At 44.5% G+C, this 11,829-nt stretch overlaps 1 protein-coding gene across 3 annotated transcripts in view; it reads left to right on the forward strand.

Annotated features, from left to right (window-relative positions):
* The window catches only part of mppe1 (metallophosphoesterase 1), a 56,479-nt gene extending 47,607 nt beyond the window's left edge, over positions 1 to 8,872 (forward strand). For 2 of the 3 annotated variants that reach the window (XM_043687742.1, XM_043687745.1), the window contains 3 exons: positions 2,040 to 2,162; positions 4,676 to 4,816; positions 7,904 to 8,872. In XM_043687742.1, the coding sequence (XP_043543677.1) occupies positions 2,040 to 2,162; positions 4,676 to 4,816; positions 7,904 to 8,077 (438 nt within the window). In that variant the 3' untranslated portion in view covers positions 8,078 to 8,872. The remainder of the gene's footprint in view (positions 1 to 2,039; positions 2,163 to 4,675; positions 4,817 to 7,903) is intronic. The other variant, XM_043687744.1, reaches the window with a different exon arrangement.
* The last annotated feature ends 2,957 nt before the right edge of the window (positions 8,873 to 11,829 follow it).

Here is an 11,829-nt window from a genome sequence, read left to right on the forward strand (position 1 = left end):
GTGGTGGAAGTGGTGGAGGTTGCAACATTTAAAAGGCATTTGGATGGGTATATGAATAGGAAGGGTTTGGAGGGATATGGGCCGGGTGCTGGCAGGTGGGACTAGATTGTGTTGGGATATATGGTCAGCATGGACGGGTTGGACCAAAGGGTCTGTTTCCGTGCTGTACATCTCTATGACTCTATGACTGGAGTTGAAACATTAACTACAGTCCACACAGATGCTGCCAGAGTTGCTGACAATGTATGTGTGTTCTGGGGTTGATGATGCATTTTTAGAATCATGGAATATTCCAACACAGGAACAGGCCATCGGCTCATCACATCTTTGTTGGCATTTTTTATCCAGGCACCATGTATAATAACCCAAATCCTGCCCCTGTTCCCTTTTATTATAGCATTTTCTGTCCTATCCTCTAGAACTGAACTTGAGCAGTTCCACTCTGTAGAAATTAATAAAACAATTGTATTGACGATAAATTAACAGATAATCCATCAATCTGAGGCTGAGGCACTGATTAATTTACACCCTCAATACTTCATTCCCTATAGTCACCAAGGCGTAGGAAACACATCCAGCACGTTTACAGTGTAGAGCAGAGCCACAGGATAGAATTATAAATAAGTACAGGAAAACCTGCCACTTTAGCGGACTTAAAATCAGTAACAAAAAACACAAGAGTGGTATGTGCAACAACCCAGCAGTTAGTTAAATACACGGGCAGAGGCAGTGTGTTGGAGGCAGGTTTGTTCAAGGCATTCACAATAGAACTAGCCTGTTCACTGCAAAGGAAGAATGTGTCGGGTTGTGGAAAGAGCAAGTAGCTCATTTGAAAAGCCGGTGTGGACATGATGAGTGGGCTGAATGGCGTCCTGTGCTGGAATAATTCTGTGAAGTTCAGAGGAGAGAGTTTTTCTTTGCTGATGATACCACACTCGTGTTTCATATCGAGGACACCTTCAGTGGCAGGTGGGCAGACTCTCTCACACCTTTAACCATCAGCCTCAGGGCACCGTGGCACAGTGCAGGGCACTGTTAATGCTGACAGATGGGGTTTTGTGGCAATGTGCCTTTCAAGGTTGTTGATTGCTGCTGACTGTGGAGCCGAGATAATACAAAGCTATCTGTCACTCGATGCTGAAACCAACCCGTACATCACAAGAACTGCAGCCATTAAGTCTAAACAGAACAGGAGAGTGAGAAGCAACAATCACCTGCCCAGGAGCAGCGAACTGTGAGGGTACCAACCCTGTGGGCTCACCACTGTCCTGTGCAGCTGGGAGAGGGTATGGGCTAGGCCAGAGAAAGACCTTCCATGTGGAAAATGTATCCTGGTCACCTCTTGGAAGGACAAGGTCACTAATGCGTCTTGGATTGTGCTGATTCCACTGGCTGTCCCTCCTTGTTGAGCCCAGTGTGTTTACATTGGCTCACTCACCTTGTTGCCAGTGAGCTGGCCACTGGTGGATGGCTTCCTGGGTGTCAGTACCTCCTGTACAAGCGAGGTGTCAAGGTAGCAGACATTGACTCTGACCTCTGGGAGAGAGTTGCCAATGGTTGCATCTGGGGGCAGGGGAAGCCTCTTTGGAGATGAAGCAGAAGCGCAGGGTCCAGAGGACACAGAGACCAATGAATTATACACCTTCTCAGCCGCTGTTCATCCTCCATGGGGAACGCGCTAGTGATTGCTGTGCCAGGCAGTGGTTCACTTGCAGTAGACCACCACGATAAACTGTCACCTCACAGAATGACAGGCTGCCCCCACCACAGCACTGAAGCAGGCCACTCAGCCCATTGAATCTACGATAGTGCTCATGCTCCACACTAGTCTTCTCCCATGTCATCTCAGCCCTTCCACACCTTCATCCCTGGAATTTGTCGAAGTTCCTTTGGAAAGCTGCTAAGGTACTTTAACCGGCAGTTCGTATTCTAACCACTCTGTTAAGTCCGCAGCGTCTCCTATCTTTACCAGTTTGTTCAATAACTCTGGTAGAAACATGGAAGTCGTCATATTAACAGTTTGTATTGCACTCTGCCAGCATTATCCTCTCTATCGTGTCAGCGATGAGGAGTGTACGGGCGAAGACTCTGCATCTCCTGAGGAGAAACAGCTGCTGTTCCGGGAGAAGTATGACACACTGTCTCTTGAAGCTTCCAAAAAGGTACAGAAAGCATCACCTGTCTGTTTGGTAAATGTCACTGTTAAACCAGGGCATCTGGTGTGGCTCATTCCCCTATATAAGGCTCAGTGGGTAGCTCTCTGCCCTCTGAGGTGAAGGTTGTGGGTACACGAGAGACATGAGAAGCAGATGGCCCCGGTGTGGCACTGAGGGAGTGCTCACTGCCAGATTCAGCCGCTTTCGGATGTGACGTTAATCTGTTCTCTTGGGTGGATTTAAAAGATTGCAGGGTGTTATCACAAAGAACAGCGGCAAAGATCTGCTGATCATTTTTCTCTCACCAGAAACAGACTGAGGGTCATTATGGAATTGATATCTCTGGGATCTTGCTATGTAAATTAGCTGCCTTGCATCCTACATTTCAGAAGTCGCTGGACTTTATTGGCTGATAGATGGCCTGAACTTATAGCATTATTTTCTCATTGCCTTTCGTGTGATAATTCAATAAAATCCTGTATCTTCACAACTAACCACCAGAAATGTGTAAGAAAGCCGAACAGAAATACGTGGTTAGGAACCAAACAAAGACTTAATTCTATCCTTTAACTCCTGACTGTGGAACTACCTGGAATTCTGTTTCCCAATATCTCTACGTGATTCAGAAATACAAACTGGTTTGCATTTAACTCTGTTCCAATCTGTTAGGCTCCCCTTCACCTGGAGAATAGAGAAACTAATTCTTTCTTGCCAGGTAATCAAGTCAGAAACCACGCTACTAGTCATACACTGCACATACTTTACCCCATGGAGAAACTTCTCAAACATGCCCAGTAGATTTATTTCATGATAGGCACAAAGTTTGATACTTAACTTAACTGGATGGGGGCAGCTCCAGCAACACTCAAGAAAACTTGACATCTTCGAGGACAAAGCTACCCACTTGATTGGCACCACATCCACAAGCATCCACTCCCTCCACCACTGATGCTCAGTAGCAGCAGTACCATCAACAAGGTATACTTGCTGAAATTCACCAAAGCTCCTTAGACAGCACCTTCCAACTGCATGACCATCATCATTTAGAAGGGCCAGGGCATCAGATACATGGGAAGACCATGACCTTGCAAAGTGCCCAGTCTACTTCAGATAAGTCATCGCACATATCATTCTGACTTGAAAATATATTGTTGTTTCTTCAATGTTGCTGCGTCAAATTCCTGGAATTAACTGCAGCAGAATCTCTTGTTGTGTCCAGTTGCCCTTGGTCATCCTGCTGTCTCTGAGATTCCATCAGGTTTTATTGTCACATATACCCAAGTACAGGAGTATAGTGAAAGGTGTATAGAGTCGCCACTGTCTGGTGCCATCTTACAATGCAATAGTTAGAATTAAAACCAAGAACTGAAATTAAAGAAAGAGGCACAAAATAAGGTCCAACAAGCTCTTAATACAATTTTTGGCTCGGGCCTTGTGCCATATCATATGAAAGTTTTAAGTCACTGGATTGGCCTTTGTCTCTCCATGAAAGATTGATATAGTCCACACTATTGCCACTGTGCATCACCTGTAGAGAGAGTGGGTGGGAGCCAGTCAAGTGGGTCAGCCTTTTTTGGCATTATATAGAACTTGAGTGTTGTTGGAAAGAGACACATTTTGTTTTTGTTTGTTTTTAAATTTATCTTATACCATGGGCAGAAAATGCTGATTTTATGGCTGGTGGCCTAAGATTGAGGCGTTGCCATGGAGAGTTTATCAGTTAATGATGATAGACAGTTAACTGCCCAGCTCTGTTTAGATTTTACACAAGAAAATTGGCTGTGATTGGTGAAGGCATTGCCCTGAAAAATAAGCCAGCGAATGTCTGTTTCCGATTGTATTGGGTTGAAATGGGCACAGAGTGTGTACGTGTTCTTTGTGTCTGTGGAGCTCTTTAATAAATTGGCTTCTGGTACCCCCAAGTGGACCAGACCGCAAACCTAACTGACAATCCTGAATTGGTCATTTTTCATGCACACAGTTATCCAGCAAGTATTGTCCAATCGCAGATTCCCATCCAATATTGAGACTGCATCATGGGTTTTGCAGGTGGTGGGAGGTTGAGGACAGTCAGTATGAGGAGAGAGTGAGGTCTGCAGATGCTGGAGATCAAAGCTGAAAATGTGTTGCTGGAAAAGCGCAGCAGGTCAGGCAGCATCCAGGGAACAGGAGAATCGACGTTTCGGGCATAAGCCCTTCTTCAGGAAGTATAACGCTTGTGATAAACAGCTGAAGGGATATGATGTTCGATATAACCCACCAGTCTTTGGCACTTATAGCCTACACAGCTGGCATCGCACTGGCACTGAAATCCTGTTTGTGGTGAACATCACTCGTGTTGTTACTGCAGCTTCAGCCATTGCTCAAACGTTTCCGATGACTTATCTGAAGTAGACTGGGCACTTTGCAAGACCTGGAGTTTTAGTCTAAGAGCCATTCATGATTTTCTGTGATATTGCACAGTGCCTCCCACATGTTGAGGTGCTGGTGGTGAGTAACCTCCACCTGTTTACTTCCAGCTGCTTTGGTGGTTCTGTCCTCGGCTGATCCTCAGTGGCCACACCCACAGCAGCTGTACGGTGCTACATAATGGACAGCTTCCAGAGATCAGTGTCCCATCCTTTAACTGGAGGAACCGAAACAACCCCAGCTTCCTTCTGGTAACCTGCAAGTTCAGCGTGTTTTATTTTGGTTTCAACAGCTGGTGAATCACTCAGCAGCCCTGGGACAGCATCTGTGGAGAGAGAAGCTGAATTAATGTTTCTGCTCAGTGATTTCCATCAGAGTCGGGAGAAATTAGAGATTGAACAGGGTTTAAGCAAGTGCAGGGAGCTGGAGTGCAGGATGTACTCGGGATGGGGGCATCTGAAACTAGAAGGTATCGGTTTAAGATGAGGGGACAAGATTTAAAAGGGACCTAAAGGGCAACCTTTTCACACAGAGGGTGGTGTGTGTATGGAATGAGCTGCCAGAGGAAGTGGTGGAGGCTGGTACAATTGCAACATTTAAAAGGCATCTGGATGGGTATATGAATAGGAAGGGTTTAGAGGGATATGGGCCAAATGCTGGCAAGTGGGATTAATTTAGGATATCTGGTCGGCATGGATGAGTTGGACCAAAGGGCCTGTTTCTGTGCTGTGTATCTCTGTGACTCTATGTGATTCAGCGACAAGGTATGATTGTCTGGTTCTGAGGAAGGGTCACCGCACCCGAAATGTTAATTCTGATTGCTCTTCACAGGTGCTACCAGATCTGCTGAGCTTTTCCAGCAAATTCTGTTTTTGTTTCTGGTTATATGGTAATGGACTAAGCAAAGAAACAAGAGTCAGATCTAGAGGAGGTGGAATTTTTGATAGCACTTGCTGTGCAGGAAAGTAGTTTTTGTGATGTTAGTGTTAAAGCCAGGAAGACTCTAAAGTACTTAATGGAAAGATGAGATGCTGTTATTCTGTTTGGAGCAGTGTAAGAAGTTGAGGTTAATATCTCTATTGTTTACGTCTAGAGCAGACACTTCCCACACACATGTCGTCAATAACATGGAGATACATGACACACACACACACACACACACACACACACACACACACACACACACACACACACACACACACATGAGGTGTGTTGGATCTCCATTATAATCTCCAGCTCAGAGCCAACGTCATTTGTGGCACAAAAGCAGGCTATCCATCCCATCATGTCTGTGCTGGCTGAGCAGGAGCTGTCCAGCCTGATCCAATTTTTCAGCTCTTGGTCTTTAGCCTGATAGGTGACAGCTCATCCTGTGCGTATCCAAGTGCTTTTTTTTCCAGTCCAGTGAGGGTATTCCTTTGTCTCTACAAGCCTTTTGGCAAGCTCCTTCACTCTGGCTGTTGATAATACTGTGCACTGTCTGGGTAATGCTGCTGGTTAATTGTCAATGGATTGATTTTAATTCAACTTAGCAAATCGGGAGCTTACCCATCAGTGTCTCCCTGGTAAGATCTAGACTTTAAAGTATTGGGGTCTGACGATATCCTGTACAATCACTGCTTTTAATTTTGATTGCTTGGGGAATGTGCTGTAGCTGTCCTGTTAAAATGGAGGACCAGAGCACAACGGAAAAGTCAGATCTTAAAAGTTTCCACTGAGGGACTTGAAGGGCGGGAGAACTCCTGTGGGTCCCACACAGAGAGCGAGAGAGAGAGAGAGAGAGAGTAGGGTTTTGAATCCATTTCTTCTGTCTCCATTCGCTTTTGCCATTCTGTAAGATCATGGTTGATTTCTCACTTAATCCAATATATCTCGCTTTCCTTCATATCCCACATTCCCTCTGGGTCAATGCAAATCTACCAACTCGGCTTTAAAGTGAGTAATTGATCCAGAACAAATTGCCATTTGCAGAATCCCAGTGAAGAAAATCAAGATCCGCTAACCAGTTCTTATTCCAGCACTCCAGCCGGGAGTTGTGTGTGCAGACCCTGTGGAAATCCTGACAGAGCAGCTTCTAAGACTCCAGTGGGTAATTCCCCAAGCCTGGAATCCTTTGAAAGTCCTGTTAAATTGGAGAATTCAAAAGATGCTTATGAAACTATTAAACAGATACTTTAACTGTAATGTAACATAGTGTTAAACAGATTCCTGAACGACATCTCTACCAGACCATTTACAATTATCCAGACACTGAACCGAAACCCCAGCCCGAACACTCTGCCTCCAGGGATCTGAGTGCCTCTTTCCTGACCATTCCCAATCTGATACCCCTCTCCACAGGCTTGCCATCCACCACGATACACTTTAGATGCTGCATCACCTTCCTGCCCTTCTGCCATCTTGCACCCATATCACTCTACCCACTTGGCACTGTACTCCTTTCCCACCTGTCCCCTTTCCTCAACCCACCTGGCAGCCCATATAGCTATCATTCACCCCCCACAAAACTGGCATCCCATTCAGCGGAGACGGGAATCCCCTCTTGAAAGTGCAGAGCTACCTTCTTTCGTTTATAAAAATGTAGGGCTGGAGAGATGGCCACCCTGGAAAAGTTGGCCCAATATTTCTACAGATTTAAGATATACAGGTCTGAAATCCTTTATCCGAAAACTGAAAAGACCTAAAAGCTCAAGATCTTCTTGAAAGTGCACCCGACCTGACCTGAAGATGCACTTAGTTTGTGTCCATTGGTAAAAGGCTTAGCTTCGCCTGAATGGACCTTAAAGCAAAGATTTTTCCACTCAATGTGTGTACAGGTCTGTTCAGGTTCAGCGAAGTCGTTTTGTTCTGAAGGAGCCAAAGAGCCCAGTAGTGATCCTGATGTATCCTGGTAAGTCTAAGTCTTTTGGTGATTGTTTAATGCCTGACACGTTTCCTCAGTAAATAGTTGTTTATACCTTATACAAACTGATGTACCCCATGTGATCTCGAGCTGGGTGCAACCATTAACAGGAGGTTGCAGCCATTCTGAATTATTTAACTGATTCATAAGACAAGGTGACAAAGATTTCCCCACACAGCTGACAGGTTCTGGAATTCCAGCAGATACTGAGGCCTTGATTTTAACCTTATTTGGAGCAAGTGATTAAAACTGTGCAAATCCCTGCCTTGTTTCCAAAAATCAGAACAGCAGTAGGTGCCGAAGTTTTTGGATGAAGGATTCCTGACCTGTACTTACACTGTCACATGAGCCATCTTTGCTAACTGTCCTGTTGTGATAAATGTTTTTGAGCTCAGTTAACACTGACTTGGAATCTGTCTCTTTTTCCCCCCTCCAGGCTAGTATAACTGCGACAGACTTTACACTTGCTAAGTGTTTTATGCCACGTGAAAGCACTGTAATTACCATTTATCTCGCTGCAGGTGTTCTGGCCATCAATCTCCTGTTGTTCCACTTCCGTTTCTGGCAGTGGCTGATGCACTATTTAATTGACAAGCACAAATCTACTTGATATAAGAGAACTGGCCTGAATACCAGCTATTTTTGGTTGTGGAGCTTTACCGTTCTCCAGATTTTATGGGAGATGATATATGGATATTCTTAGCATTTTGAGAAAAACAACTATTTTTGAACATTTTTGGATATAATATGAATTTCTTTGAAGGTAACATGTTAGAATCTACATCTTAATGATGAGAAACTGTTCCCGGATAAGTAAATTGCGTTAAAAGTGCCCAGGAGCAAGTTAATGCGAACACCGACATGGCAGATCTATCTCGAGTAGCAGCACACTTTGTGGAGTAAGTGGCTTTCCCATTGAACTGACTCCGTGATCCAATGTAAGGGAGAGCAGGAGCCTGCAATATCTTCATACTATCACACCAGCTTCACTTGAAGTGTTTACAAAGATAAATTATTTAATTTATTAGAATCTCAGCATAAGAATTCATGTGAAGCCAATTTCTGACGTTTTTATCTATACTCGAGGGAGTTAGATCTCACTTTGAACTGTAGCCATAACACAGCAGATTGTACTTAAAGTGTAGCAGTGAACTAATGGTACATTTGTTAGACTGTGGGAGAGTGAATGAATGTTTCCAATATATAGAATAACTGAGTGCTTACTATTACATTTTTGCCAAAGTGTAAATTGATTGTATAAAATCACGGTTAGAATCCTCAGAGTTGACATTCGATGTGGTTAAATGAGCTGTCCTGCTCAGATATTGTTGTTGGTCAGAAGTTACAAAAGTCAAAAAGTGTGGTGCTGGAAAAGCACAGCCGGTCAGGCAGGCAGCATCTGAAGAGCAGGAGAATCGCCATTTTGAGCATCAGCTCTTCATTCCTGACTCTCCTGCTCCTCGGATGCTGCCTGACCTGCTGTGTTTTTCCAGCACCACACTCTCGACTCTGATCGCTAGCACCTGCAGTCCTCGCTTTCTCTTAGAAGTTACAAATAAACAGTTTGCAGATAAAACTTCACATATTACAGGCGGCACGGTGGCTCAGTGGTTAGCACTGCTGCCTCACAGCACTAGGGACCCGGGTTCAATTCCTGCCTCAGGCAACTGTCTGTGTGGAGTTTGCACATTCTCCCCGTGTCTGCGTGGGTTTCCTCCGGGTGCTCCGGTTTCCTTCCACAGTCCAAAGTTGTGCAGGTTAGGTGAATTGGCCATGCTAAATTGACTGCAGTCTTGAATGTAGGAGAGTGGGTCTGGGTGGGTTGCTCTTCGGAGGATCGGTGTGGACTTGTTGGGCTGAAGGGCCTGTTTCGACACTGTAGGGAATCTTAATCTAATCTCTATTCAAAGTTCTATGATAGCAGGCCCAGTAATGGAACATTCAGTGATCACTGCAGCTGCTACCTTTTACACACACTCCCTCACCCAGCCAAATACAGTATCGAGAGCACAGAAACATATATTAGGCCTCACTAGTCTATGCCATAACTCCATCATCATAGAATGCCCACATTTGGCCAATTTAGTCCACAATGATCTGCCTCCCAACTTCCTACCCTATCCCTGTAACCCTGTATTTATACTTCACCCAAGTTTTGTACTCCTAAACTTCATCTAAGACTACCGTTCTGTTCCTTTCTACCTCACGTTTATGTCCGTTTCCCCTTAAATATGTCTGGTAATGAGTTCCACATGCTAACCCCTCTTTTAAATAGAGAAAGTTTTCCCAAATTCCCTGTTAGGTCCATTAGTGATAGTCTTCTATTTATGGCCCCGAGATCAGGTCTTCATCTGAATCAGAGACACTCTGTCTTCCCTGTGAAACCTTTTAATCATTCCCGGCAATGTGGAATGTGGAGTGGACGTTGGTGTCTCCGGCTCGCACAGACCTCGATAGCACACAGTGATAGGAATCAAGGTAAGATCATTCATTGTTCACTGTCCCATGGTTTTCATTTTATTATTTGCGTTAACTGCAGAAATCCTGAGGGCAAAGATTTAAAGAGACACGATATGTTTTTATCATCGTTGTTCTTGTATAGGGCAAACCCAGCAGCATGGAGTGATGCTGGGCAGAAGATTGCTTGCTGTTCCCCACCTCAGTAAACTCTGGCTTAGCGAATGTCAGAAGAAATCTCAAAGCACAAGTCCAATCACTTTACAGTCCAAGGGAGGAAACTCTGCATTTTACTTTGCCCCAGACACCTGTATTCTTTTTAACTGGTTTGCAGTGAGTTAATAACTGACCTGTAGCCCTTTTACTTTGTAAGGATTGTTTTAACCTGACCCGTCTAGTCTTGTTTAGACCTTACATAAGCAGGACAGCTTCTTTAATGTAGAATGGTTCTAACCTTCCATTGAACAACTGTGTCCGATTAAAGTATATTGCTGACTCTTATATGTTTTGAGTTTGGCTTTTATGAAAAGCACACTTTTTAAAGTCATGGTGTAATATTTGAGCAGCTGTATTATTGGATCCAAATCGGTGGCCTTTGGGTAAATCTCTCTGTTCACAACATCTGAGCTGCACATTGGACGCTAAAGACTAACAGCTTTGAGCCAAGAGACTACACCCTTTGTAAAAATGATTTGCCAAATCAAATTCCATTCCAAATGTCGTTTCCTTTTAAACTGTGTTGCCAATGTCTGCGGTGTATAGGAGCTGGTTTGTGGGATGAGGTTGTTTAGGTATCCAGGCCGTGTACCGTGATTTTCTGGTCAACGATGGCTCAGTTCCAGGCCCCTCTGATGTCATTTCCTGATGCTGGGTAACAGTTCCATCGTGATGGCATCCTCTTGTTTTCACAAGTGGCCATTCTGCTAGTCTGTAGAGTGCTGCACAGTCGGCCAGCCCTTAACTGTATTCTTTTAAAGATTGGGAGACTCACAGCAGCAGGAAGTTAGCAAATCCACCCCTGTACCCCAACGACTGCCTACAGAGCACGGAGCTGATTGTCATCATCCAGGTCCAACTGAGTATCAGTTGAGATCTGGAGCCCAGGGCTCAGCACTGATCTATGCATGACATTTGTTAACTAAACCCATCATGAACATAGCAGTTTATTTGGAATCGGCTATTGTGACACTTTGAGAAGCACAATGCACCAATGTATTTATTCAGTAGGAGTGCACCAGCATTAGCTCCATCTGTTGAAGTGTACAATGAAATATGTGCCCAGCTAGTTAACAGGAAAGAGAGTTTCCAACATCCTGGTGAGTGCTGTATTGATGTGCAATTCCAATGTAACAAAGTACCAAAGTCTGCATTGATATTTGGTGAAATAAATAATTATCTGGAAACAAAATTGTCTTTTTTGAACACGAGGTATGTAACAAACGTCAGAGGAACAGTGTGGATGTACCTATTGCACTGATTCATCCTCTTACCCCTTTGCGTTTTCTGTGGAGTGATAGAGATATCTGAAGATTATTAGTTTTTACATCCTACTAACTAACTTTCAACTTTGCTACTAAAATTCTGACTGCCGGCCCACATCCTTCCTACTCAATGTCACTGGTACCAAGTGGACCACAATCTCTGGGGCTGTTCAGCCTCTCTCAGAACAACAATGTTCCATAGATGCTCAGTGATAGAAGGAGCTCTCGTGGTACAATGGGTGATGTCTCTGGTTCGGAACCACAAGCTCTGCATCCTGGTCTGACTGCTGGACTTCAATGACCAGTTTCTCCAGCGGAGTGCAGAAAAACTGGGCAGCCCAGTTGGACGGGAGGGAAAGATGAAGAGTGAAAATGCAGTACTGTCAAGGGGCTCATTAAGGGGAACAGACAGACATTTCTGCAG

Source organism: Chiloscyllium plagiosum, chromosome 4, assembly GCF_004010195.1.
Source record: "Chiloscyllium plagiosum isolate BGI_BamShark_2017 chromosome 4, ASM401019v2, whole genome shotgun sequence".
Classification (NCBI taxonomy): domain Eukaryota; kingdom Metazoa; phylum Chordata; class Chondrichthyes; order Orectolobiformes; family Hemiscylliidae; genus Chiloscyllium; species Chiloscyllium plagiosum.